The sequence below is a fragment of the Podarcis filfolensis genome, assembly GCF_964270895.1.
Source record: "Podarcis filfolensis genome assembly, chromosome: 3".
NCBI lineage: Eukaryota > Metazoa > Chordata > Lepidosauria > Squamata > Lacertidae > Podarcis > Podarcis filfolensis.
This window is the reverse complement of record NC_139606.1, coordinates 46,508,084-46,535,915: the sequence shown is the minus strand read 5'-3', so window position 1 is coordinate 46,535,915 and position 27,832 is coordinate 46,508,084. Positions and strand designations below refer to the sequence as shown.

At 40.7% G+C, this 27,832-nt stretch overlaps 1 protein-coding gene across 1 annotated transcript; it reads right to left on the bottom strand.

Moving 5' to 3' along the window:
• Positions 1 to 199: 199 nt before the first annotated feature.
• Positions 200 to 26,792, bottom strand: UFL1 (UFM1 specific ligase 1). Its single transcript, XM_083608332.1, has 19 exons — positions 26,544 to 26,792; positions 23,434 to 23,579; positions 21,641 to 21,669; positions 20,569 to 20,666; positions 19,493 to 19,607; positions 17,218 to 17,348; positions 16,387 to 16,445; positions 15,249 to 15,395; positions 14,140 to 14,315; positions 12,053 to 12,232; positions 11,034 to 11,154; positions 9,204 to 9,326; positions 6,493 to 6,613; positions 5,600 to 5,766; positions 4,558 to 4,688; positions 3,445 to 3,525; positions 2,994 to 3,079; positions 1,201 to 1,381; positions 200 to 448 (listed from the first exon to the last, which is right to left on the bottom strand). The coding sequence occupies exons 1-19, from the start codon at positions 26,618 to 26,620 to the stop codon at positions 233 to 235; spliced, it is 2,385 nt and encodes a 794-aa protein (XP_083464458.1). The 5' UTR covers positions 26,621 to 26,792; the 3' UTR covers positions 200 to 232.
• Positions 26,793 to 27,832: the final 1,040 nt, after the last annotated feature.

The window sequence follows — 27,832 nt, the reverse complement described above, 5'->3', positions numbered from 1 at the left end:
TATTACAAAAATATTTTAAGAGACAAATTCTCCCTTTGGTTATGCTGCCTTGCATTTTCAATAAGCATTTCAGTTCTTTTCGCCAACCACATGGTTGCTGTGTTTAGGACTGTAGTATAATTATTACAAACACAGCTTCTAAAAGCCAAGGCTATTTCAAGCATTATCAGAGTTTTCCTCAAAGAAAACATCCCGACTCTTTGAACATCCTGAATGAGTTTTATTAAGATTATCATTCCTCTGTTACAGAAGATTTTCTGGGCCTGAGAACAAGGTCTTTGACAGAGCCAGCCAGCTCCTGGAGTTCTTTCCGGATTGCCTCTATGCTTTCTTCTGCATTCAGGTTGTTATCCACTGAGTCGTCGTCTCCTTGCCCAATCTTCTTATTTTGACTTATCAGCTGTTTCACCACTAACCCCTGGTATTTGACAAGAAGAGAATGCTGATCCTGCAAAATGAAACAAAATGTGGCTACTAAGAAGGCAATATGAGCAACTTATAATCAAATGGTGGTTGTGTTAGTTCATAAAGAACCCGCAGTGAGAAAAGCAACTTCCTTCAAGCATAATTATGATCCCATCTCAAAGAATCAAATCAAATCAAATGAGATCTGTTTTAACATAATTTGCATACCGCTTAGTCATCAAAACCTCTAATCTGTTCACATAAAATATACACCAAGATTAAAATCACGTTCAAAAAAGATAACCTTAACATTTCTTCAAAATACAAATGAGTGATTTTATTTTTGTCTAATATTAATGGGCAGATCATTAAAAAATCTATTTTAAATATTGCACCCCGTATTTACAGCTTTCCCTGGAAGACCATTGCACTATAATATTGCACAGTAGTTGCTTCCCTTAAATTCAGTAGACCACATACCTAATTTTATCCCTTGTTATATACAGTTGACACACATAGTTCCCTATATGTACTTAATGAGAATTCTATGTTGTGGAAATTAATTACTGAACCAGTCACAGAAATGTCCACTTTCATCCCTCTGCATGCACATATATAATCCTATACATATTTACTTTTACTGATTTCCATACAATTTACTCCTAGAATGTGTGTACAGGATTTCAGTCTAAATAAATAAATAAATAAATAAAGTGGTTTCTGTGAATGCCAGCATTTTCTCAACTTTTGAAAAGAGGAAATTACAACACTTCTTGGTTTTTCCAGTGTAAGTACCTCTGGGATCTTTGTACTTAAGAAAGTAATGATCTGTGGCACGCATCTTCCGGGTGCATGAAGCATGCAGTGTGTTGAGAACTGGAACAGCAAGACTGATGTCAGGTGAAGAACGAGAGCTGGATCTTCTGTGACTTTCAGCTGTTCAATCAGAGCTTGTCTGTGTTGGAACAGGATTTGCCTGAGACAAGAAACAGGATGTATGATGAGAAAAGGCTTTTACCTATTTAATTACTTGCAGATTTGGATAACGGTGAGTTAATCTATAAGACAATGTTCCTTGAAAACAAAAGTTTTGGACTTGGACCACAGTTCAAAACTATAGTTCCACTCTCCTCTTCTGGGAGGCCTTAACTAGAAACTCTCACCTTCCCATTTGTATGATCTAAGGCATTTTAGAGTGGGTGGCACGTTTTTAATGTTTTCTCTCTCCCCATTCCTGCTTTTAATAGATGTACTACTATTGTTTTGAGTTGCCTGTGGCAAAAAGGAAATGAATAAACTTAGTAATAATAATACTAGTACAAGGATAATGACGGCAACTTCGCAAATACTTAAAAAAGCTGAATACTATTCTACCCATTAACAGGAATAAAAAAGAGCAATTTACTGGTGCATAATATTACCAAGAGGTATAGATGCCACCAAATCCACTCATTATACCTTTCTTCTATCATGGAAATCATGGCGGCATATGTGGGTACCAGGCAGTCTCCTACCCAGGTTCTGACCAGGTTTGGCTTAGATTCCGTAAGAGTCCTGTGAACTTCAGGTCATGCATTACTACCATCCCATATATTTCTCCAAATGCTGTTGGAATTGCCATGAGGTTAAGCGACTCTATTGGACAGATTTAGGAAACCAAGACTACAGTACAAGAACATTAATTGCTACTGCTTGCAGAATGATAAAGGGCTTCTATGATGACAATAAATTATGAATACTGTTGTTTCTAGCTAGTTAGTTATGACTCCACCAACTCGTCAATGTGTCTTTTCTCTTAAGTGGCCATAATGTTAAAGCACCTCCCCACTGGTGGCCACGTGGTAGTAAAACCAACTACCTTTAATGAGGACAAGTATGTGTAAACACACTGTTGAAGTATCTTTCTGTATTTTTTAAAGGATGCTGTTTCCAATTCCAGTTTAATAAAGTTGAAAGCATTCAATGTTAAATTTAGGACTCATAAGCTAGAAGTTTTTACATGTGCAATATATATACAAGTCTATTTAGAAATAGAACCCATTGTGTTCAATGAGATGGATTACCAGGTAAGTAGGCAGTGTTTTCCCCCTAAAAAAATGTTTAGGGGTACTCTCATTTTCTTACTCCTATTGAAATACTGCCCATCAATGAGGCCAAACTCAGATTCACAAAATGTTTAGGGGTATCCGTATTCCTGCATCCCTCCCAGAAAAAAGCACTGTCAGTAGGTATATGTATTCTTAATATAAAAGGATTTTAAACAGCCACAGAATGAAGATGTGTAACTCGTCAGGAGACTTGAATTTAACTTTTGTCCTCCATAAGCAGTTCCTAGCTGTGAAGGATCTTAAATGAGCATTTTTTTTGGGGGGGGGAGGCATGGCTAGATACCACCAAGAAAGCTTAGGTCATAAGCAAAAAGCTGGAAAGTATTATTTCTGGAAAATTAACTTACATTAAAACATTTTTATCTCCCTATTCCTTGGAGTAGCAAGACTAGTTTGCCAGCAATGAAGCACCTATCATTCTGAAAAAGTGATCACCTGTAGAAGCCTACAGAGGGAAACTATGCATTGCAAAAATATTACCTTTCTTTCTTCTTGTCACCCTTTTTCACCATAATATCACAAGCTTCTGCAGCAGCATCAAGACAGGAAACAAACTCTTCTAAACTCTTCAAAAAAAGCAGAACAAAAAGAATAGCAAAGCTATTATCTCCTTTAAATTCAGTGTGAGGTTTTCCACAGGTTGGGAGAAGCTCATCTAATGTAGAGTGTCATGACTTCCTTCTACACACAGAGGTATCTGATATTTTGCCTATATTGTGTCCTCCGCTGTTTCCCCCATCCCTCTTGCTTTTTTCACACCTATGAATAAAATGCTTGCTCTCAGTTTATTTCGCTTACAGTTTGCCTATTTCGAAATTGACTATTAAGGGAAAAGTGAAGAACAAAATCCTTTACTAAATTAATAATGACAAACCAAATAAAACCACACTTCTTTAGGAGAGTGGGTGCAGATTGGATGCCTGAAACTTACCTTGCCATTCAGAGAAATGTGGAGTTTTGTTAAAGGACCTCTTGTCTCTTCAGATAAAGTACTCAAAATCTTTTTCCTCATCTAGTTGAAGAAGTGTGCAAATCAATGAAGGTAATTTTAGATTCCAATGAACAACATGTTTTGGTCAATAAACTCAAAAGAAAATAAGGAAGTCGTCTTAGAAACACTAATCTCATATTGCAGGGGTCAACCTTATTGGGCCTTGTGACATATTTGCAAACCAGAGGAATGGTCATGGGCACCTTGCACACTGGACAAACCACATTTAGGCTTGAAAAAAGTGATTTTGTTGCACTGCCCCCAGATAATGGGGTGTTTGTCACCTTCTGACAAGAGCCAATTTTCTCCCCACAGCTATAGTGTCATGGAAGATCACCCCCATAACAATTAGGCTCGAGAAAAGCCTTCTGTTGCAGTTAGGCGGGGAGCAATTTTGAGGGGGGTGCATAAGAGAAAGGAAAATAGTAATCCTTTCCTCCCCAGCTGCAACCCCCCACTAACTCAGAATCACCCTTTCTTCGTGTCAATAAGGCTTTAAAGAAGCCTTGTATTGTTGCAAATAGAAGGGCTCTGTGAAATTTAATTGTGTACGGTGAGGTCAGTAGGGAGGGTCACAACTGTGGGCCTAGTTTATTGTACTGCCATGCCCCCCAAAATGCAATTTGCTTTGAAATAAATCAGCTACAATTGAAGTTTTCTTCTAAGCCTAATTTCAGCAGGGGGAGGCATGTGGAGGCAGGACTCTATGGTCAGCAGAGAAGGTTTCTGCAGGCACTGTGCTGGAGACCTACAGACAGGGAGAACCATTGGAAAAATGTCTGTAGGGGTTGTAGAGATCTAAGCTATCTTATAAGCACAGGAACCCATGCCCTACAACAGGGTCTACCAAATGTTGTTGGACTACAATTCCCATCATCCCTGACCACTGGCCATGCTGGCTGGGGCTGATAGGAATTGGAGTTCATCAATAACACCTGAAGAAGCACAGGTCCCCCCCTCCCCCTTGTCCAGCTCTACAATGAGGGTGGGGGGGGGATATGAACTAATTGCTTTAAGAATCTGTGAAGGTAATAGGAAATAGTATCAAAGTACCTCGGTGGTAATGGCAGTGTAGTCTTCTGCTGCCATCATTTGATCAGCAGCTAGGCAGTTGAAGATGAGGTTAGTGATGTCAGTGCAAAACGTCTTCAGCATGTGCTTGGCAATGTTACTTTGCGTCTCATCTGCAAAACAGAATTTCTGCGATTAAAAAGACAATTTGTAAATATTTGCATATTACATTAGCCAATCTAGAGAGGCCTCGGCCTTTTTTCCAGCCACAAAGCATCTTACGCTCTGCTTCCAGCTGCTTTTACAGGTGTTAAAATGTCCATGGCATCACAATGCATGAAAGACCTGCAAATGTTATTGGAAAGGTCAGACAAGATGTTTCAAACTAGGCCATCTTTTGCTTCAAGCAGAGAAAGCAAATATTAAACTGACTCCTACGGGCAGTTCTGTGCAGATCACAAACGGCAGAATTCAATGAACATCCACACAAAAATATCTGTGGTAGACAGGGGGAGAAGAATAGAAACCAAAGAGGTAAAAAAAGAAAAAGTTTAAGTAAATGGATGGGCAGTATCATCACAGACTCTAGTCTTTTAGAGTTCTTTTTGAAATCAGAAACTGCCCAGCAACAGTGTGTTAAACCATAAATTCATTCTGAAGATAAGTGTGTGGCATCCATTACTGCAAGGATATATATACAGTACTGAGCAATGAAACTTCCCTTTCCTCCCTCCACGTGTGCCCTGTGCGCTCCCCAAATCTGCTCTAGAGCACTGGTGCTTCAATGGGTGGGCTGGGACCCACTGGTGGATCGCAGCCTGCTCTAAGGCGGGTTGTAAAAGGAGCACTACCACCATGGGAATATATGGTAAAAGATTGAGAAGCAGATCCCCAAATGCATGTTTAAATGGGAAGGTTGGGTTTAAAAAGCTTGAAGATATTTGCTCTAGTGGGTTGAAGAAACCCTCAGAACAGATTTAAGGTGTGCATAGGGAGAGGGTAGGAAGTTCTGTTGCTCAAGCAGAAATCTAGTGCTACTGGAACTAGTTACCTAGCACTACCTTAGATACAATCCAAGCTGTACCTGTAAAATGCTTTGCTCCTTTTTCAAATAATCGGATATTGTTATACAGGGTGGACACCTCTTCCTGCAAGTCCTTGATGGTCTTTTTCCTGCTAGCTCCAGAGTAATTAGAAGTGGAGGACATAAATACTGAACGCACAACTTCCTGATAACTCTTGGTCAAGGGCCTAAAGAACGGGGGGTGGGGGTAGGGAGGGAATACATTAGCAAGAGACTAGTATTTCTCCAAATACTACAGAACCTCAAAACAACAAAACAACATGCTTTCCTATCAGAAGTTGAAAATTTAAAGCCAAGGGCATTTTAAGAACTTCAGCTGCAACTGTTTTTTGTACACAACACAGTAGCTAGAATAAAACTACACAGGCAGCTCACATAGCCTGCAGCTGCAGTAGTTAACAATGGCAGTTGGCAACAAAGGAGGAGGAGTCTGGCCTGTGTGACTGCTTTAAAAATGATTTCTTTTGCTGGCTTGGAGCTGCTTTTTGTGAGATCAACAACTTTCTGCTGCAGACACATCATAGAAGGGAGGGTCAGCAGGCTATTTCTCAAGGGCCCAACAAGGCCTGTCTTTTGAACTTTGAGCAGTCTGCTTTCATCACACTTTGTTAATATGGGAACCTGGTAACATAAGTTTGCTTGATTTCATCTTCCCTTCCATTTTTTATGGGTTGTAAATTTTTTAGATTGTAGTCGTTGATAGTTACTGCATTTCTTTTATTGATACATAAGCGACTCGGGGAGCCCTTTTGGCCAAAGAGTGGGATATAAATGCTGTGAATGAATGAATGAAGGCCTTGAAAGATGGAACACCGGAATTCTGATTTTTCATTGAGCTATAGGATGTGTTAGGCCCTGTTTAAGTCAAAACTGAGATAAATAATTGAAATTACCTTATTAGATGGTCAGCGAGTTCTGTTATAAGCTCTTCAGGACAGTCCCTTACATGTTTTCTTAAAACATCCTCAATCTCTTCTGGTGACAGAAAAGGAATCTCGAGGTGCTTGCTCTTATCTGCAATGACCATGAGAAACATTATTAATATCTTCAGTTTTCTTGAAATCTCCCGTGTAAGAACACAAAATACATTCCTCTTAGTATCAGGACTCCCGCAGGTCACAAAAAAATAAGCATGTGCTGACTACTGCTATTCACGTTATTCAAAATTGCTACTGTATGTTTCTCACAGAGCCTCCCCTTGTTTGCTTTTGTGATTAGATTAATTCAGGAGTCATTTGGAAATATCATGGTAAAATGGGATTCCCCCCCAAAAAACTGCTGTTAAAATTATATGGATACACCATTGCCATTTGCAGTAAGTAATGTTACCAGACACATATCAGAAATGATGCTCTAATGTGAAAAGGTTATACAATTTAAAGCATTCAGGTAAAAAAAAAAGTTTATCCTGGGCTGCATTCATTTTTTTTTTAAATAATATTTATTAAAATTTTTCAAAAATACAAAAAATATCACTTTACGGGACTCCCCCCTTCCCCCACCCCTACCATATTCCCCTTTCATATTGTTGGCCAAACAAGTTCCCCATTCAAATTGAAACTTAATTTGTTTTACAGTAAAAAAAAGAAAAAAAAAAAAACCCAGTGTTCTTTCCCCAAGACCCACCCCATGTCATTCCACAATTTCCATTTTTTAATAAAAGAAGCACCCCAGATAATAGAAACAGAAAAGGTAGAGAATAAAAAAAAAATATAATGAATAATAGACCAATTCAGCAAAAAATAACCAAGTTGGCAAGCCTTTGGAGTTTTAGTTCTCCCCCCCCTGTCCCCGGTTTAATTTCCCCCTGACCATCAACCCCTGGTGTCTGCCTGGAATTCTTAAGACCATAAATCACAACTTTTCCCCAACTCCTTGCTGGCTTTTTCTTTTTTAAAATTAAAAATAAATTTTTTTGAAAATCAAAATTATTATTATTATCATTATTTTTCAAAACTTTAACTTCAGTCTTTAATAAAACTGTAATAGAACTCCCTCCATTGTTCTTTCCAGGTTGTAGTCTGATTTCCCTTTGTTCCGCTGCTAAAACGTTGTAGTTCGAAAGTTTGGTAAGTCTGCAGGGATGGTTGTTATTCAGGGGCAAAACCTTACGTTCAGTCCCTTCCTTTCTTCAATAGAAAAATCTATTGTCTCCTTTAAAAAAACAAAAAAGAAAACACCCTGAAGACGAGATGTTATTTCCGTTTTGCAGCTTTCCCAGAAGATAACCAGTCCTGTAAAGTTCCATTGGTGTTTTTCCACTTTCCCAATCCTTGTAATGTCCCGAAACTCCTCAAGGGGGATTGTTGTATCTTTGTTTCCTCTAATCCAAAAGTCAATTTGTTATCCATATTCGCCATTTTGTATCCAAATTTTAACAAGTTGTAGCAAATTGTATCAAATTTAACCAGCCAAGTTCTCATAATAAAATCCACTCCGCTTTTCGACTTTGACAGCTATTTTGACAGCTGTCAAGATCTCCGACTCCTTTCACCAGGCTCTCTCTTCAGTCACCCCGGTTCCCAGGGGGGGGGGGTTGCGTTTCCCTTCTCCAGTTCCTCCTCCAGCACAGTTCTTGTAGTTCCCCATCGTGAAATTTTGGATTTTTATCAGCAATGCAAGCCTTTTTGGGTCTTGGTTTCCCCGTCCTTGTTTTGGAAAGTTTACAATAGGGAGGGGACTGACTTCCTTTTTGGATCCCCCCCGCTCGTATCCAATTCGAAAAAAAAATTTTTTTTTCCTCCTTTTGAACCCGATTTCCAAATTTACTCACGGGTTGTTGTTGAAAAGTCCGAATTTTCAATGGAAGAAGTCAGCGCTCTCCGCCGAATGGCATGCGGCTTCGCTCAGCAGGGGAAGCAGAGAACTCAAGGCACCACGCTTCTCCCCGGCACCCGATCCGTAGCCTTTAAAAAGGCTCCTTCACGAGTCGGGAGGGCGCTAACGGTGCAAGCCGAGTCTCCATGTCCACGGCCTCCGTGGCCGTGGTTTCTAAGGGTCCCCGCATCGCCGGTGCGGTAGAACCCAGCCCCTGCCGAGCAGACTCCCTCCGGAGCTCGGAGGGAGTCCGCCATTCGGCGATGGCGCCAACCCGGAAGTCTAGTATCCTGGGCTGCATTCAACACTGTGCGAGTGTAAGGCAGATAATGCAACTGATCTTCCTTTCCCTTCCTGTAGCATCCCTGAAGAACTTCTCCAGAGGGCTGGGGGAAGCTGCCAAACATTGCCAGCTATGACGTGCTGGGCTACAGTGCATGGAAATCACCTGAAACCAGGTAACGGAACTTTGCACTACCAGAGTGCTAGCACGTTCCTCCTCACACCTGCAGCCCCATATTAAAACAGCTCACTAAATTCTCTTCATCATATATATATATATTTTTTAGTTCCGTGCTTAACCTTGATTTTTGCTTGAAGTAGCATTTCTGTGTTACCATTAAAAGGCTTCATGTCACAATTCAAATAATTATCTTAGAAAAAAAGATAACCATACTAATATATTTGGATATCTTATAGGAGAATATTTCATTACAAACTCAGGGCAACAGTACTGCATTTACAAAACTACAAGGATTAGGTTACTATAGTAGAATAAACTACAAACTTGAGCTGCTTGTTTGTGATTCCTCATCACTGTCAGCGTCTTTTCTTCCCTTCTTCTTGGCTTTCTTGATCTTAAATTCTCTGGCGTTTCCTCCACCGCTACTTTTCACACTTCCAGTGCCCTCTGGTGGAAAAACTACTTGATTAGCATGTGAAGTATTACTAAGTCAAGTGATGCTTTGACAAATATAATGAAATGAAACCAAAATCCTTATAAAAACAGAGAAAATAATAACCCTAACTATATTATGAAAGGAAACAGGAGTTACTATACCTGGGTGCATAATAAAAGAACGACAGAGCTAAGAGTATAGTATTTCAATATTTGTTCTAATTTCTACTTCATCAGTAAAGCAAACTGATCCTTATGAAAATGTGACTCAGACTTAAATCAAATAAAAGATAACGGTAAAATGAAAGAAAGCAATGTCCACAGCAAGTTCCAAATCAAGATGAAAGGAAATGCATTTAAGCTGACTGACAATGAAATTAACACAGTTCAAGCAATGCTGAACAGGAAATATTCATGATTACTGTTTGCCTTTTGAACAGAACTATCATCTGCACATTTTATTTCAAATGACCCTAAACCAACTCATTGTAACACTTGGGCTACAACCCTATGCTCACTTTGCTGGGAGTAAGCCCCAATGAAATCAATGGGTCTCATTTCTGAGTAGAAGACAATTCTATAATTGCAATTTGTGAGTGTCCTATCCCATATGTTAAAACAATAATGTAAAATTCAAGTGTAGTTTTTATTTTGGCATACAATGGGTACTCTGTTTTGGAAGAAAAGCATTATATCAAACTTTGATAAAGTTTGTTAAGAGCCACTCAGCATAAATGCCACTATACAATCACAACTCTGGTTGATCACATTCAGGCTATTCTAAAAATTCAGTGTAAATAGTTTCAAAACTCTAGCAAATCCTTTTCATCCTCTCATTTGTAAAATGAAATTACTCAATTAAATGAATATTCCTTACTTTAGACTGCAATCCTAGGCACAGCTTCCTCTGAGCCCCACTGAATAGAGACGAGCTTACTTCTGAGTAAACATGCATCATATTGTGCTATCAGAACACAGTCGTTAACATCCTGACCAAAGCCTTATGGTTTGATAAACAGACTAAGCAATGGTAACATTATGTATATAAACGTGTGACTTGACATTTGCACTAATTACACGTTCGGGGGTGGGGAATGCTAATAAATAAGAGAAATGGCTATAAAGACAACACTGGTATAAATTCCTTCCGTCTAATTACAGCTTTAGAGTCTGCCTTATATAGTGCTGTCTAGAGAGCTTCTATAGCCACCATGCCCTAGAAAACTCTGTTCTCTTGGGAGCTTTCCCCATCAATATGGATTTCTTGCAAACTCAATACTGAGTTCTTACTGTACATGTTAATGTTCTTCCCCACAAACACAAACAACTAACATGTTAATGTTCTTCCCCACAAACAACTAACCAATGTTTCTCATTGTGTCTTACGGTGGGCCAAGACTACATAAATAAGTTGTGAGTGGTGGTGATGATGATGAGAGAGAAGAGCTGTTCTGCTTCCCACGTCCAGCTACAGAGTAAAATGGCAGAGTTACCCTGCTCCCTCCAACAATCTTTTTCTTTGCATTTCCTTGAGCAGTGAAAACTTGACAGTAGTCAGCAAAGAAGAGAAGCAGTACTCTTTCTTCCCAAAACCTGTGTCTCTATTGTCAATGCTGTAATGTGGGAGAAGTCCTTGTCATGCCAACAGGACAGCTGCCAAACTAACAAGAAGAAACCATGGAATCAGTAACCAAGTAACTTATGCCTCCATTTTCTTACCTGCTGCTTTCTTTCTTCTTTCATCTTTCTTGTCTTTTTTACTTGAAGAAGCATTTTCTACAAATGCAGACTGCTTCAGGTCCTCTTCTGTGATTAAGTGCACAGGGTTATTTTTCATCTCCTAAAATGAAGATCATACATGCACCTGTTCATGTGAGATGCACTGGAACGTACTGCAAATCCTTAAGGTTTCTGATACTATCTCCCCTCCTGTTTAGCATGGACATAATGTCCCAGACACTCATAAGAGAGTGCAACACATGACAGACACATACTCAGCTAATATCTGCATGAGGTATCCCATTTGTCAGGTCCTAGCAGAACACTATTACCTTAAACTTAGCCACCATCCACTGAGCTGTGCTGGTTTTGATAGGAAGAAGATATGCAAGAAATATAAACAGAATAATCCCATGTTTTGTTATTTTACTTTGAAATGCAGCAACATATCTCCGTTTTCTTTGTTGTACTCTCACCTCGAAATAATCACTAGACAACCTTTCCTTGCCACCTGCTGTTTTGTTCTTGATTATCACAGTAGGAAAGCCAAGAATCTGACAGTGACTGGCTTGAGATATGGAAAATGGATGTACATATTCAAGGAATATGAGCCAAATGTGATGGCATCCCAATATTCTCCCAAAATGTGTTGCACAAAGCTTACAAAACAAAGGTGTCATTTTTAACTAGAACCAAAATTAAATGTAAAACACAATGATGGACAATGCTGATTCCATGGGTAGGTAGTTCAGCTCAAAGACATAAAAACATCATTAATATGTGCTAAAGACAGGCTTGCACAACATGTGACTTATCAAGCTGAATGCAGCCCACCAGCCAGAGATTAGTCTATCAAGGGCTCAATGAATATATTGATTTTGCTTGAATCAAACTGCAAAGAGAGCTGGGGAAGGAGAGAGCACCTGACAGGCCACACTGCATTACTGGTGAGTGGCATTGAGTTTGGTCGGCTGTAACTCATGCAGTCCTTTTCTAAAACAATGCGCCCAGAAACAAACCTTTTCAGCTTTCTGGTGCATCAGATCACCAAACAAATCAGCACAGCTGTTGATAAATTTCTCACTGACAACATTAGTGTCACCAAAGACCAGAGTTGAAGGTTGTTTACTGAAGGATCTCATCACTTGCTGGAGCAACATGCTGGCATCTTCTACAGAGAATGAACTTGGAAGAAGAGGCTAGGAGCAAAAGAAGCAAAGCCAAACGAAAACCATCACATTGTTATTTATTGTTCAACCAACTGGCTACAATATATACAAATCTGTTTGTATAACTACCATGCATGATATTCATATCCTGGCACAGAATTTAGCAGTCCCGAGATTATTATTTTTTAAATATTGCTAGTTTTTACAACTGCAAGGAAAGGTTTGAAAGGTGTCTGAACGATGCCAGGTGAAATCTCAAAAGTATGAGGTGAGGTGGGGATTGACTACCCTGAATAACTTTCTGTAGCAGAAAATAAATTATGCACATCTCTCTGCATTGACTCAATCTGCAGAGTTGATACTCACTGCAGAAATCAGCTTTAATAAGGTGCAGAATTTAGGTTACCTTGATGCAAAATCCTGCCTGTCTACTCATTTAATCTTTGTTAGAGAGATGAATAGATGAATAGGTGGATGAATGTACTTTAATAAACAGGATTTTTCTAAACCAGAAAAACTGAAAATGTAAAGATGACATTGAGAGAAGGGAGCTTGGGAAATCAAAAGCTTTTTGACAAAATAAATCTTCACAGCTTTTTGTAAAGTGTCAAAGCTGTTTCAAGCTACTTGCCATGTTTGCATTAAAATAATGTACAAATTAAAAACTCCAGGTAGGATATAAAGCCAATTCAAAAGGCATTTTATAACCTGCAGTATTTGATAACAGGAGTCTGTGCCCTCTGCCTGGATGATGACAGATAAACATGTAATTCCCTGTTTCTAGGGAGCTTGTTGGGAAAATTATTACTGCCACTTTGTACAAAACTGGTTTCTATCTATCTGCTGCAGTCATCTATTGCAGTGAAGCAACTGTGAGCTAAATATGTCCACAAATCTACATGCAAGTGGTGTGAAGAATTTTAAGCTGGAATTACAGAATGTTGTAAAACACACAAGTGTATTAGAGTTAACCTGTGAATTCAGTTAGTGACTTTATCACTCTCTTTCAGAGCTGTCTGGGCCATAATTTATTTCCACTTCCAATTTTTCACACTACCTTTGGTAAATTAAAAATGCATGTGGCACCTATTCGGAGGAGTAAGTATGCTTTTAGTCTTCAAAGCTCTACACCCGATCGCCACACCCGATAAGGAACAGTTTCTATCACAAAGGTAAAAGCCGCTTTTGGATAAATGGAATACAGGAATATGTACTGTCTATTGAGACATAAAGCTTGATAGCAAATCTTTTTTGTTTAAGAACTGAAGTCCCATCTACAAAAATAGCATCTCAGGCAGTATTAGAGTCTGCCACATCAACCCTAAGCTCTTGCTCAATATTGATTTGGCAGAAATTATGCTTTGAAATTAGGGCTTAATGCTTCTCAAGCTGGAACAAGCGAGACTAGCAAGTGATGACCTTTCAACTGCCATGTCCTTGCAAATTGCAGTAATCACTGCTTTAAATCTGTGGTGTATAATTTTCCTCTGTGTAACTGCATAAAATAGTCTCTGTTGCCACATAGGAACACTTTCTTATATAGACAGATAATTGGTCCATTTGGTTCAGTGCTGCTGGCAGTGATTGGCAGTGGTTCTGCAGGATCTCTAACAGGGTATCTATCCCCCATGACCCCACCATGAAATGCCAAGGATTGGACCTGGGTTCTTCTGGAGGCAAACGGTTGTAGACAATGCAGCACTGTGGTGAATGTTTGGCAGCGCAAGGATTTCCCTTGCGTGACGGAACATTCTCAAGTCTCTTACCCCAAACAACCTTGAAGTTTGCTCAACTCTCAAGAGATTTGGAGATGACGCATAGTGTGCACGAGGGGGGAAATCTCCTTGCGCTAGTGCAAGAAGTTCAGTTATGACCTGTGCTGTGACCCCTTTTGAAAAATAAAGCCAGTGGAAAGAAATGAAAAGCAAAGAGCATACCGCTATATCCACCCACGTTCCAGAGCTGATGGCTTCATCCACGGAGGCCTCCACTTGATCCACAATTTCCTGACCAACACAAGATGATTTCAGAAACAAGAGCTGCAAGGACTTGTACCTTTTCTTTATGTAGTTCACAGGGTCTGGGATGCCAAGTCTGGACAATGCATCAAATTCTACAAAATTACAGAAAGTCCTTGACTTTGAAGAAAACTAAACCGAAACAAAACAAAACTGGGGACAATGGGCTAGACATCTCTCGGTGGACACTAACCACCCACTTTGCAGCCTCTCTGTGGCTTTTTTTTCTTGCTCACTCTGAAGCAGTAGAGAACCCAGGAACTGGTGTTTGTATGTTAACTTGGTAAAACTTGTCAGGTGGGCAAGGGAGGGAGCCTTCCACAAGTCTGCTCACTATATCACTCCCCGATAGAAGCTGGCTAGCCTCAATTTTCCCCAATACAACAGCAATAGCTTCACTGAACGGAATAATGAAGAGTTGGGATGGTCTTGTCCCTTCCCTGCTGTCCCATCATGTGTGGATTGCCATGTGTGGATTCAAGAGTGGGACTAGGTCTGCTCTTCCAAACCTGCCCTCTATTACCAAAGCTTACAGCTTCATCCAGGCCCAAAGGAGGAGCTCAGGAATTTGTCCTTCTTCCAACCCAGGAACTATACTAGGGAGCAGGGGATGGTGATGTTCTGCATTGCATTATCTCCTGCACTGGTGATGAGAGGTGGAGGCTGGTTATTAAGGGGAGGAGGGTGCTGCCCCACAAAACTCAGTCAGCCCCCAGCTATTTGTCTTTTTACTTCCAGCCAGCACAGAGGCTAGCACTGACTGTCAGCTTTCTCCTCCTTAGTTTTAGTGTTGCCCTTGTAAACTCTGGAGGGAGCAGGATGGGGACAAAACAAGAATTGGCTCTGTCTGTTAGTGGCTCTGCCTACTGTTAACCTTCCTGCCCTACCAGTCCCAAGAGGCACCAACCATTACTGATGAGGAAAAATTGGATATATGAGGGTCAGAGGGAGGGGAGATCTTTAAGAAAAATGCTTCTCTTAACCAGTAATTTTCAGAAAGAAAAGTTTGTTGAAAAGGGGTAAGTTACCTAAATAACCATTTTGCTTGAAAAATGAATCCACCCAGTTGCTCTGTGTTCTGGAGTAGATGTCAGGGATAAACACAGCCTTATCTTGCCTTCCACCAACCACTGTGCCTTTCAAACGCCCAGTACTAACAAGTTCTTCCAGCATAGCTGGGAAAAGAAACAAAGCAGCCACAACATTAGAAATATTTATGAATAAGTGATTAAAAATACAGGGATTACAACCACAACTCAGAGCCTGTATGCAGGCCTGTATTTTTTCTGTGCAAGTTAATTTATTTGAACACATAGACACACCTAGATAGATAGATAGATAGATAGATAGATATTAAACTGTTCTCCTCTCATCTGCTTTCTGTAATACAGTACATTATATATTAACAAGTGGGAAGAAGTCACAGGAAAACAGCTGTTTCTTCAGCACAGTCTCAGCAGACATTTGCAGTCAGCAACAGTGTGTGCTATGGATTCTTTTTATCATTATTTACATTTTTGTGGGTGGTATGTCTTATTAAAACATTTTTTAAAAAATACATCAGCTTTGTTTGCCTAATTCGTACATGGGGTGTTAGACACTAGTGTTGAAGAAATAATAATACATTATCTGAATGCATGTATTTAATATGGGCTTCATTTAGTTACTGTCTGATTTTCACTTTAGGTTGCAACAAATTAATTAAGATATTCTTGTTTAGGACAAGGAAAATCTATATGTTGAAGGTGTGGGCAGCCAGAAAACGGCTGGCCAAAATAAATGCCAAAATAAATGCTGATAGTGAACAGGAGGAACAAACAAGAATGATGTGTAGTAAGCAAGAGCTGGAATAGTTTAGGTAGCGCATCCTAAGGATTGCAAAAGTCTTTTGGTAATGAGGCAGGGTTATCCCTATAAGGCATGTCATGCAATGCCAGAACTGTTTAACTGAAACTAGCTCAGCACAGACCACACCTCCTGTGCTGGTCCCCCAAAACAAAACAAATAAACATGAAAGATGCATTTTAATGGGTCAGTTTCACTTTGCTTTTGAAAGAAGAAAAAGGTACGCAAGCTTCAAACCTTATCTTAATTGCCTCTCACTTAACACTTTCTGATATTAATTACAAAAAACATCAGCATTAAATAAGTCTGAACAAAACTCACAGTAAAGCAGATGCTCCTGAAATCCATGCCGAGTTATTAGGTTAATTATTGGCGTAGGTCTAAAGAGAGAAGTGATATATATATATAAGAAACCAGGACACTCATACATAAACACTTTGGGTAGGATCCAGCATCTGTGAAAATCACCCCTCGGCTGTCCCGATCAATTTGCCCATCCGCAAAAGCCCTGTGGAAGGACCTCCATGTGTGCAATGGGACTTCCCCCCTCCTTTTCCTGTGCACAACCAAAATCGGTTTTGGGGGCTGGGAGATCCCCCATAAAAGCACATGGGGGATTCTTCCACATGGCAAGCCAAAATGTTTGTCCTCATGGAACCATCGCCTTAGCACAACAGTGAATCCTTCCCTAAATATCTTTATTTATTCCACATCGAACACCAAGTTTGTGAATACTGGAATAAAATAAATTGCTACTTTCTACTTCATAAACAGAATACTGTTAGAATATGTTATGCAACCACTAATGTCTTTTGTTTCCAGTTTTTTCACTGCTAAAGGCAAGAAATTTGTGGAGATTTTGCAGGGAGGAAATGTTTAAGGATGGGACGTCAGTAGCTGCGTAAAGATTTGGAATTTTTTATCGGAAAAGTTGGAGCATGTCCAACTTTTGTCTATTTATGGGAGCAGATTCTTTGATGAAAAGCCAGAGCCAAAGTGATGCAGTTGCCATTGCTATTGTAATTAAAAACAGTTACGTTTGCTCTGGAAAATTTAATCTTGCTTTTATGAAGGAAGTGTCTACATATCTCACACAAGGAGCAGATAACCAGAGCTGTTTATCCCAAAACAGAAACGTGTCTTTCAATTTACCTGGTAATGGCAGTGAACAGACCACGGATCCGGGCCCGATGCCGTGTGACAAATGCATCTGTGAAAATCACTCCTCGGTTGTCCTGATCAATTTTCCCATGGATAATTTTGCCCAGGCGGATGGAAAATGCCTGAGAACATAAACACAGCAATTAACCGGAGAAGCTATTTGACGTTGCACTGTTTTTACATTTTGACTTTATGCTGCTTTTAGCAGGCTTTTAATACGTGCATGTGGATTCAGCCTTGAGACAGGATTTGATGTTAGACTACAACCAACCATTAATCCACCACTGCTTCTAGGTACAGATAAGAGATCCCTCTTCAGAACTTGAATGCTCAAGAAGACAATTAAGCCAATGTAGAGAGCTTTACATTCCTGCTTACTATCATGGGACTTGATAGTAAGGAAGCTCTGAAGTATGGAACACATTAAAGCACTAAGGTTAAGTTTTTGCAGTTGATGGATGCCTCCACCATCTGTAGTCCTACTGGTACATTCTGAACAATACTCAATGGATTCAAGAGCAATAAGTGTTTCAAAAATTTGTGTAACTTGGAATTATCCTTCTGCCTGAAACTTTGGCTGTGCTCTGTTTCCCATCTGTCAATGGCAGCAGATTTCTAAAACCTTTGGTCTGCATTCTTTTATTTGGATTTCATCTTATTTATTCTAAAACATTTCTGTGCTTAAAAATGAAGGTCTTTCTGGCAAAACGCCATTTAAGAGGTAGAAAGGAGGGCTTTCCAAACTTGGGCATAGTTCCAGGGCCCTAATCAGGTACATTTCAGAGATTATTGGAGACAGCCAAGATGACTCAGTTAAAAATCTTAATAAGCCTTGTATGCAACCTTGAACTCTAACATAAAAGGTAGCATGTTTTAAAACAAATGTTATGAATGAATGAATGGTACCCCCAAGCCAAACGCTCTAATGTTATTTCAGAGCCACCTCCTCATATTAGAGTCTTGCAGGAGGGAATGTTGAATGAATGGAAGATTGGGGGCCAAACAGGGAGAAAACCTTGAATTGCTGCTGCCTTATCGATGAAGCTGTGAAGTAGAATCCTGCTGTGTTGTTCTTGTTTTTCAAAGCAAACAACAACAACAACATGATGTCCAGAAGGCAGGAATCGACACCTATCATTCTTACATAGAAATCCATGTTAGTACTGAGAAAAAACATGTCATGTGGCGGATCTCTGACCAATTTTGAAGTATAATTAAGGTTCTTGCATCAAGATCCTAAGAACTCTTGTGCAAAACAATATGAACTTCAGTGACAGAATACCTGACGTTGTACCAGTATTAGATCACACGCAATTACATTACTTGGTACTTTGCATATACTACTGACGTAAACAGGTTCTCATGTGTAAATAAGACATAACGTAGCCCATTTTACTTCCTAAGTTGAGGCCCTATCCAGTGTTCCCATTCTGCTAGTGCAAGAGACTTGGGTTTGCAGAACAGAACTTTCCTCATTCCTCCTTTGCCTGTAGCCCTCTGCATGCCCTCAAAATAAACTCTGGAGTTGGGGGACCCCAGAAAAAAAATGGGATGAACACAGGGGGAGGGAAGAAATGCAAGTGCTATGCTGTGTTGTAGCTATGGGGGGGGCGTAGTTGGTTTTTTGCCCCAGGTGAAGTCTCCAGAAGGGCACCATTGAGGCTCCCAACCTCTGTGTGTGTGTGCACGCGCACCAATGCATGGGTTGGTGTGCCCAACTAGGTCTTTAAGCTAAGTGAAATAAAGCCTAGTTTTGCTCCTGGTGCTATAGATACCATCCTTATTTTCCTGTTATGTTAATTTAGGAAAATGCATTTTTGCTCATCTGGCTGCAAACCAACACACTGGGAAATCAACAAACGCTTCCAGTTTCTACAGCCCAATAGTCTGTGCTAACCAATGACTACGGATCTTAAGAATTATTTTTGCCTTTTCAGAGAATCTTACTGAAGTAGTAGATCAGATAGGTGTTCATTTCTTATACTTGAAAGGACTGCTTCACTTCCCTATTATTAGACACAGTGGCTGCCAGGAAATTAGATTCAATACTGCAGTCACACGGCTACCTATCTGTACTGCAGTCACAGTATTTAGAAGCAATAAGCAAATTAAAACCATGTTAGACTTTAAGTACCATAAGAAAAGATGTTGTCAAACTTAGATCACAAGCTAGTGCATTTGATACTGGAACTTATTATCATAATAGTAACGAGAGGTGAAATATCACATGCTTTAGTGAAAAGTTGGTCATTTTCATATTGATTACCTGCTTCAAGAAATCTCCAGGAAGGTCATATGCCTTGCACAAATCAGATATTTTCACTTGCCCAGATTCCTGTAACTTGTCATTTGTTTCTTCTGCTATCTGATCTAGGTAATTCCTAATATTGAAAAAAAAAAGTAGTATAAAATTCCAAATTTGCCTTGTGTGCCGTAACATTATTTGCTTTTAGTAATCCTATATAGTACTATATGAAAACATTAAGTGTATGCTGCGTCTACTACAAACTTTGTAAAAGATGTGATCATTCTCCCTCAAACAGAAGTTACCATTATTTTTCATGTTTTACAAAACTGATAAAGCAAATGTAATTCTTCATAGTGTTCTGTTGCTTGATATATCTCCTCTGAAGCTCATTTCTAAAACATAAAGATTGTAGGCTGATATTGGAGTTCAGTTTAAACGGCACCCATATCTGATAGCACAGCAAACATATGGTCCATGTCAGCAATAGAACACTGCATAAATACTAGATATAAGCTGTGATTTAATCAGGTTGTCATTATATATAGGTAATTTGCCCAAGGCCCATTTAGTCCAGCATCCTAATTCTCACAGCTGGCAACCAGATCCATATGGGAAGCCTGCAAGCAGGACCTGTGTACTCCCCATTTGTCCTTTCCAGCAACTGATTCTTAAAGGTGATACACATTACACTAAGTAGTAAGAGTTCCTTGCACACTGTGTCTCTCTTTCAAACGACCCAAGAGGGCAAACTACTTGCTACTGATGCTAAGGAGTCTCATCCATCTCCTCTACACATACTGGGCATAAAAGGGACACAAAGCCCCCCCCCTTTAATTTCTAGAGCTTTTTCTGTCTTTGTCTCAACAGTAATGAGGAAAGTTTAAATGCCTTCCTTTGTATTAGCGAGCATAAAACAATAAAGTGGTTCTCAAATGTTTGTATGACTTCAACTGCTCAGCTTGTACAAAAGCAGTGGAGTACATTCTCAGATACAATGCATAATTATTGGCTTCCATTTCCTCATTCTGGATTAATCACATCTAAAAGCCCATTACACATTTACACTGTATTTAATCACTCTTGAAAGAACTCACTCATCTATAAGCTGCCCCAATACTAGTTGAACTGTTCGGTCTGATTTGACAAGGTCATTAGCTCGGTTTTCAATATGGAGAAGATCTACATTTACTACCTGCAGGGGGGAGAAACAGGTTAGCATCTAGAATTCAAATCCATCATCTACTGTTAAAATGATACACTTTCACATTCACAAACCATTACACTCTAGCTACTTTTCAATAATTCAGATACAGGTGTATCTTAACTGAAAAAGAAAATGTGATATTGGAAAAGAAAATAGCAATCAAGACAAGTTAACACACAAGGTAATAAAATCTCTAATTATTATGAAAAGCTTCAATTTAGCTGAAGCTTTTCAGATGGAAAAAGGTTGGCAGAAATGAAATATTAATTCCCTGTCTCAGCGATCAGTCATTGTTATTTGTGCATACTGTGACATTTAAAAAGCCCAACTTCCTTGATAGGCTAAAACAGGCTTCAAAAATTAAAACAAGTGTGATGGGGTGCTTATGTTGATGAACAGTGCGATTAAGTTGCTCCCATTCTCTGTAATTTTATAATAATATATAAAATTACAGAGAATGGGAGCAACATAATGGAACCTACAGAGACACCACAGTTAGTAAAAATGAAATATAGGTTAGCAGCTAAGTGTTTATACTCTACTCCAGAGGTGGGGAATCTCCAGGACATGGGACAATTTGGCCTTCTAGGTCTTTCCCCCAAAACCACGCCCACCCAGCTGACATTACTGGTGGGTGGGTGGACAGGGTTTAATGCTGCACTGGCTGTGTGATCCTGTTCCCAGCAGGTAACAGGACTGTGTAACCTAGAGGCAGGATTTAATCTCCACCCGTCAGCTAATTGCAAGATTGCAAGACTGGGGACTTAAAAGGGAAGGGGGGACCCACCAATACACTATTCAGTAACTATTTAGGTTTCCATACGCTACCCATTACCTAGGAGTAAGCCTCACTGAACACAATGAGACTTATTTCTGGGTACAAAACCATTAAAAACAAATGTGTATTTCAAATTGGCCCAATTAAGCGCAGATAAAAAGTATTTATGCTTAAAGCAAGTTACCTGTTGCAAATCAACAATGTTTACACGACCTGTAATTAAAGAAAGAATATATTAACAAATAGATTTTAATGCATAATATAGAAAGTCATAGACAAAGGAAGTACATTTTAATGAACTGTTTTATTACTCTTTACATTCTGATTTGAAACTTCCAGCATGGTTTCATGCATGTTGTCTGGGAACTAACCCTGCTTGCTAAATGGAATTTACTACCATGAAGTGTGAATAGGACTTCCTTTATACATATTTTTTCCAGCATAGCTGTAACTGCCTCTAAGTTTCTTGCATATTTGTCCAATTACATGTAAAGGCATCTACACATCCACATGGAAGAAAGTCATGCCACTTGTGTAGAAATCTTTAAACATACCTGGACCAGCATGATGTGAACTATAAAGGTGGTGGCAGCAGCAACATCTGGAATAGCAAAGAGTATTTTGCAGGCATGCTCAAGATCTTCCATGCATGCTAGTACCGCAACTTACATCAGTGGAGGGAAAACTTTCAAAAAAGATCTATACATGAAAGTGCCCCCACTTTGAAATGAAATTGGAAGAGCTTGTGAAAAGAGTTGTGTGCTCATTAGCATGCACAAGAGTTTGTATCATTTGCACTATGGTAAACTCCACTGAAATAAGTCTGTTAATCTGCATAAAGAAAAAGATTTATGTTGATGAAGCCTGCTGGTAGCTAATGCTTTGTTCTTAAACTAAACAAACAATCGCATGAAAAACCAAAAGGCCTTTGCCTTTATTCCTGTACTCAGCATGAAAGGGATGCTACAACTTCAGATATCAACTGATACTTGCCAGGAAGAAAGCTCCCTCAATTATTCTTTTCCTCATACCCTAGGAGTTTAATTGTTACCAGCAGTGGCACAGCTACTGTTCAAATCCAATCTTGAGTGAGGCAACTAGCAACTTCCAAAATGGGGAAAGAGTTCATTTTAAAAAAAAGAAAATTGTGCCAGGGTGGGGTGGGGGGTAAGAAACCCTTCTTCTGATTCAAACCCATGCCTCTCATGGGTGCTTTTTATGAAAAATGCAAGGGATGGAATAGCTAATGACAGTTTGGCTCTTACTCACCTTTCAGATAAGACTAGACAGCTTTGTAAATACAACTGAATTCTCTGTTACAATCCTGTCTCCAGTTTCACTTAACTGTTTACACTGTTTTTTACAACCTTTCCATTCAGTGCAGACAATGTATGTAACATACCAGAATAGTGCTAAACTGTGCTTGCAATTCCACATAAAAATATCCTACATACTTCTTTGCAGTTCCTTTTAAATGATAAATGTACACCAAGTATTCCAAATTCAGCAGCAGCTTGAGAGGTAAGTGGAATGACATAGAGGCTGCAGTCCTATACCCATATATCTGGGAGTGAAGCCTATTGAACTCAATGGAACATAGTTCTGAGTAGTCATGTATGGGACTGCAATGTAAAGTTACCTAACATTACCATTATTAGATGAGACCTGGGTCCCTTCCAAGCTAGGATTCTGCCACTAGCAGTTTGGATAATCAGAATTGCTGCTTTTGTTTTTCACACCACCCCTAGCTGATCTTGAAGATATGTCAACAGGAGTATCTTTCTAATGGTTATTTTACTTTGGCGAGTCCATTCGCACTATGAAATAGTGTTAGAATCATGACCCTTAAATGTCTCGATGGCAAGGATACATGTTTCTATGTATTTTTATTTTCCCAAAGCAAATTACCTTTAAAGTTTCTTTCTCTGTAGTTGAGCTTGTAAACATATTTAGAAATAATATTTTTTACACACTTACCACCATGAACATGAAGTTCATCACGGATCTCTCTGCTAATCTGCGCAGGAGTAATATACTCTTTTCCATCAAGAGTATGCACCACTTCCAGCTGTTTTTCAGCAATCAACTTAGAAACGATCTCTATGCAATTACGTTCCGACAGTCTGCATACATAAAAGAACAGCAAAACATCTTGCATGAGATCCTGACAACTTGATTTTAAACAAGTGCTACTTCATTTCTAAGACAATCTGGAGAAGCTTTAGCAATCTATTTATGCCACAGAAATTTTCAGTTAAAACAAGTGTTTCTGACAGATTGACAATGCAATCAAATTATCCCTTAACGCTCTGTCTTACTGCAAACAGAAAGCAGAAAGGTGAGTTTCACAACCACCACACCATGCTTACAGGTTAAGCAGGGATTCTTATCAATATTAATAAAACTGGGAACGTTACTAGGGGTCTGTACTCCAGATTAACTGGTGCAAAACAGGCAAGAAAGTTGTTTATTGGGGCTGATCAAACTTTGTGGAGCTTCATATATACTGATTTCCAAGAGCTTTCTCCCCACACCTAAGATTCCAAGGCATTTCCCAAATACCAGAATAGCAACTAGTGAGGAAGAATTAAAGAACCTTTTAATGAGGGTGAAAGAGGAGAGCGCAAAATATGGGCTGAAGCTCAGCATCAAAAAAACGAAGATCATGGCCACTGGGCCCATCACCTCCTGGCAAATAGAAGAGGAAGAAATGGAGGCAGTGAGAGATTTTACTTTCTTGGGCTCCATGATCACTGCAGACGGTGACAGCAGTCATGAAATTAAAAGACGCCTGCTCCTTGGGAGAAAGGCGATGGCAAACCTAGACAGCATCTTAAAAAGCAGAGACATCACCTTGCCAACAAAGGTCCGTATAGTTAAAGCCATGGTTTTCCCAGTAGTGATATATGGAAGTGAGAGCTGGACCATAAAGAAGGCTGATCGCCAAAGAATTGATGCTTTTGAATTATGGTGCTGGAGGAGACTCTTGAGAGTCCCATGGACTGCAAGAAGATCAAACGCATCCATTCTGAAGGAAATCAGCCCTGAGTGCTCACTGGAAGGACAGATCGTGAAGCTGAGGCTCCAATACTTTGGCCACCTCATGAGAAGAGAAGACTCCCTGGAAAAGACCCTGATGTTGGGAAAGATTGAGGGCAGAAGAAGAAGGGGATGACAGAGGACGAGATGGTTAGACAGTGTTCTCGAAGCTACAAACATGAGTCTGACCAAACTGCGGGAGGCAGTGGAAGACAGGAGTGCCTGGTGTGCTCTGGTCCATGGGGTCACGAAGAATCAGACATGACTAAATGACTAAACAACAACAAGGTACATTTGACACTGGATGTCTAATGCAGTTTTCACAGAATTACTGCAGAATTTTATCTTCAGCAGATTATATCAGAACTTGAAATGTAACATCGTATTGTGTTTTTGGATAATATTGGTTACCATTCTAAATGCACTGACACTAATTATGAGTAATGGACATCAATGGATCTTTTTTGCAGCTAAATGGAACAGAAGTTTGTATTGTGTTATATGGCCATTCCACAAACGAAAGCAATTGCCAGCCTTATCACAAGCTCACAAAAACACTGTCTGCTAAATATTAGACCTTGTGGACTGCCATGGGCTTTTCAGTTTTATAGTATTATATTAAAAAATAATACAAAACAGCATGCAGTAATACATATTCTGAAAATGTCCAAACATGTATGTCGAGTCATACTTTCTTAGTTATGTTCTCATATATTACACACACATTCATATTCAACCGTCATCACAGTAATCAAAGGTCCAGTACAATTCTTTCAACGGCAAAGCCTGCTAAAATAAGCACTTTGACGAAACTGCCAGAAATGATTTTCAGGTGGCCCAAGGGTTACCCTTTTTGTGCTTTCACAGAAACATTGCAGCTGGTGCAGCCCTTTAGCTTTACAGTACATGCATCTTAAAAGACCCACAAACGTATTACAATACTGGGATGCAACTTCCACGGACTAAAGAGTCCACTTCATGAGGAGCAGGCCGAAAGCTTATTCCCCAAACAGATATGTCAGGAGCTACAAGACCCTTTCAAGTGCTTCTGCTGGAAAGCATGCCGACACAGGAGATCGATATACCAGGAAATAATAATAATTATAATAATTTATTATTTATACCCGCCCATCTGGCTGGGTCCCCCCAACCACTCTGGGCAGCTTCCAACAAAACACTAAAATACAATAACCTATTAAACATTGAAAGCTTCCCTAAACAGGGCTGCCTTTAGATGGCTTCTAAAAGTTTGGTAGTTATTTTCCTCTTTGACATCTGGTGGGAGGGCGTTCCACAGGGCGGGTGCCACTACTGAGAAGGCTCTCTGCGTGGTTCCCTGTAACTTGGCTTCTCGCAGTGAGGAAATGGCCAGAAGGCCCTCGGCGCTGGACCTCAGTGTCCAGGCAGAACGATGGAGGTGGAGACGCTCCTTCAGGTATACAGGACCGAGGCCGTTTAGGGCTTTAAAGGTCAGCACCAACACTTTGAATTGTGCTCGGAAACGTACTGGCCTCGCGCGCTTGTTCAAATGTTAAATGCACGGGGGAACTGTTGACACGTTTGCAGGATGCGTGGGAAAGGGCAGCAGCGAGCAAAGCACGGATTCCCAGGGCGGACAGGATCGCTGCTGCTTCTTCACTGGTTCCTATGCCTTTGGCAGCAGCACCTTTAGCAAATGAGTATTATCCGGGTGACATTTTTCTCTAGGCCAGGAAAAGCTCTAGCCCCGATATACTGCATTTCTGTATGCCAAGGTTGTCAAAAGCAGAGCACGTGGAGCGGGGACGAAAACAACAACAAGAGGCAACCCTACTTAAGAGCATTACGGCACTAAGGTGAGCAGAGACCCCTTCCCTGCTGAAGGGCTGCGCTGCTTCTAGGGGCATTACGGGTCGTGGCCCAGAGGGACGCCGTTGAAGCGGCTGCTGCTGAGCACGGAATGAAGGAGCCTCGGGCTCGTCGCGCGAGATACCGTGGAAGGAGCGAGATTCGTCCGCGCGAGGGGGGCTCGCGGGTGGCTCCTCCCCTTCCCTCCCTCCCCCCCTCACCTCTGCGTCGCCTGGGCGAACTGGGCGGATTGGAACTGCTGGGACAACTTCAGGATCTCTTCCCAGGTAGCCGCCATGGTTGCCCCGCGTCCGAGGAGGGGGCGGGGAAAGGGGGGGAGGAGGAGGAGAAGGCGGTGGCGGCGGAGTGGGAACGGCGAGGCCTCTGGCACTCACACGTCAGCTCAAGAACGTTCCGCGGACGGAGCGCGGCGGCGGACATTCCTCTGCCGTTTCGGGCAGAACGCGATCTGGCTGCCGCGGCAGCGCCACCTGCAGGAAGACAGCTTCCACTGACGGTGCGCAGGGGAATGAGGAACACATATACACACACCCTCCTCCCTCTCACCGTCTGCAGGGGGATCCGCCTGCAGTCGAAAGACATTTTAGGAAGTCATTAAATTGCAACGTGCACTCATGCCCCCTCCTCCCTCCCTCTCTCTCCTGGCTCTTGGCGTTTCCGGAAACATCAAATCCCGCCTCTAGTGTCTCTTCCCCAACGGGACGCTTCCTAAAATAAATCAGTAGTACCGCAACCGTTGTGAACTTGCAGGATAAATGCGTGATCTAAAATGATCTAAATGTGCTTGAAACATAGAAAACAAAGCATAATGAGGTAATTAATTGCTGTGGGTTTGTGAGCGCCGGTCACGTCGGAAGGAGCGCGCGAGGGCTTGCCTGGCACACGTGGATCAGGTTCTATTCTGCGCAGAACATGGTACCCGACCTTCCGAGGGAGGCACAGCCTTCTCTGTAGGTTCGTTCCACAGGAAAGTATCACCAAGTTGGGGTATTTAATATGTGCGCTGTCTGGATCCGCCCATTCCAGTAGTTCCCACACACCACCCAACAAATAGATTGGACAGCCTAAAAACTTGCGTTTTCTAATGCCTTCCTGGCATCCGGGACTCTTGCAATTCCCTGCGGCTGCCACTGCACACTTAAGGCACATTGAAGTTGCAGACATGCGGAGCAGGTGGCCTGGCACCACGGGGGTCAAGCCACCAGAGGGGAGAAGGGCCTGCAGCCGCAGTCTGCACACTTGGGATACCCTGAGTCTTGGAATTAAAACTGGGCAGGTGCCAATGGGCAGCATCTTCTTTCACACACTTTTTCTGAGAACAACTCAGTAGGTAGAGGAGACATGGTGGAGGAAGACCCTTCAGATGTAACAAACTACAACAAGCAATGCAAACCAATTGTTTATCGTGTTCCTCTTACATTTTCAAGTGACTTTTTCAGCTTTGCTGGCAAGAAAAGATCACAAAAACAATTTTGTCTCTTTATACAGA

What these genes read in the sequence shown, in the direction of transcription:
- UFL1 (XM_083608332.1), bottom strand. Translation starts at nt 26,620, where the DNA reads ATGGCGGCTACCTGGGAAGAGATCCTGAAGTTGTCCCAGCAGTTCCAA. An exon ending in CAAGCAAAATGGTTATTTAG is followed by an intron (nt 14,316 to 15,248) that starts GTAACTTACCCC and finishes GTAATTTTGTAG; the next exon opens with AATTTGATGCATTGTCCAGA. An exon ending in ACATTTCTCTGAATGGCAAG is followed by an intron (nt 3,080 to 3,444) that starts GTAAGTTTCAGG and finishes CTTTTTTTGAAG; the next exon opens with AGTTTAGAAGAGTTTGTTTC.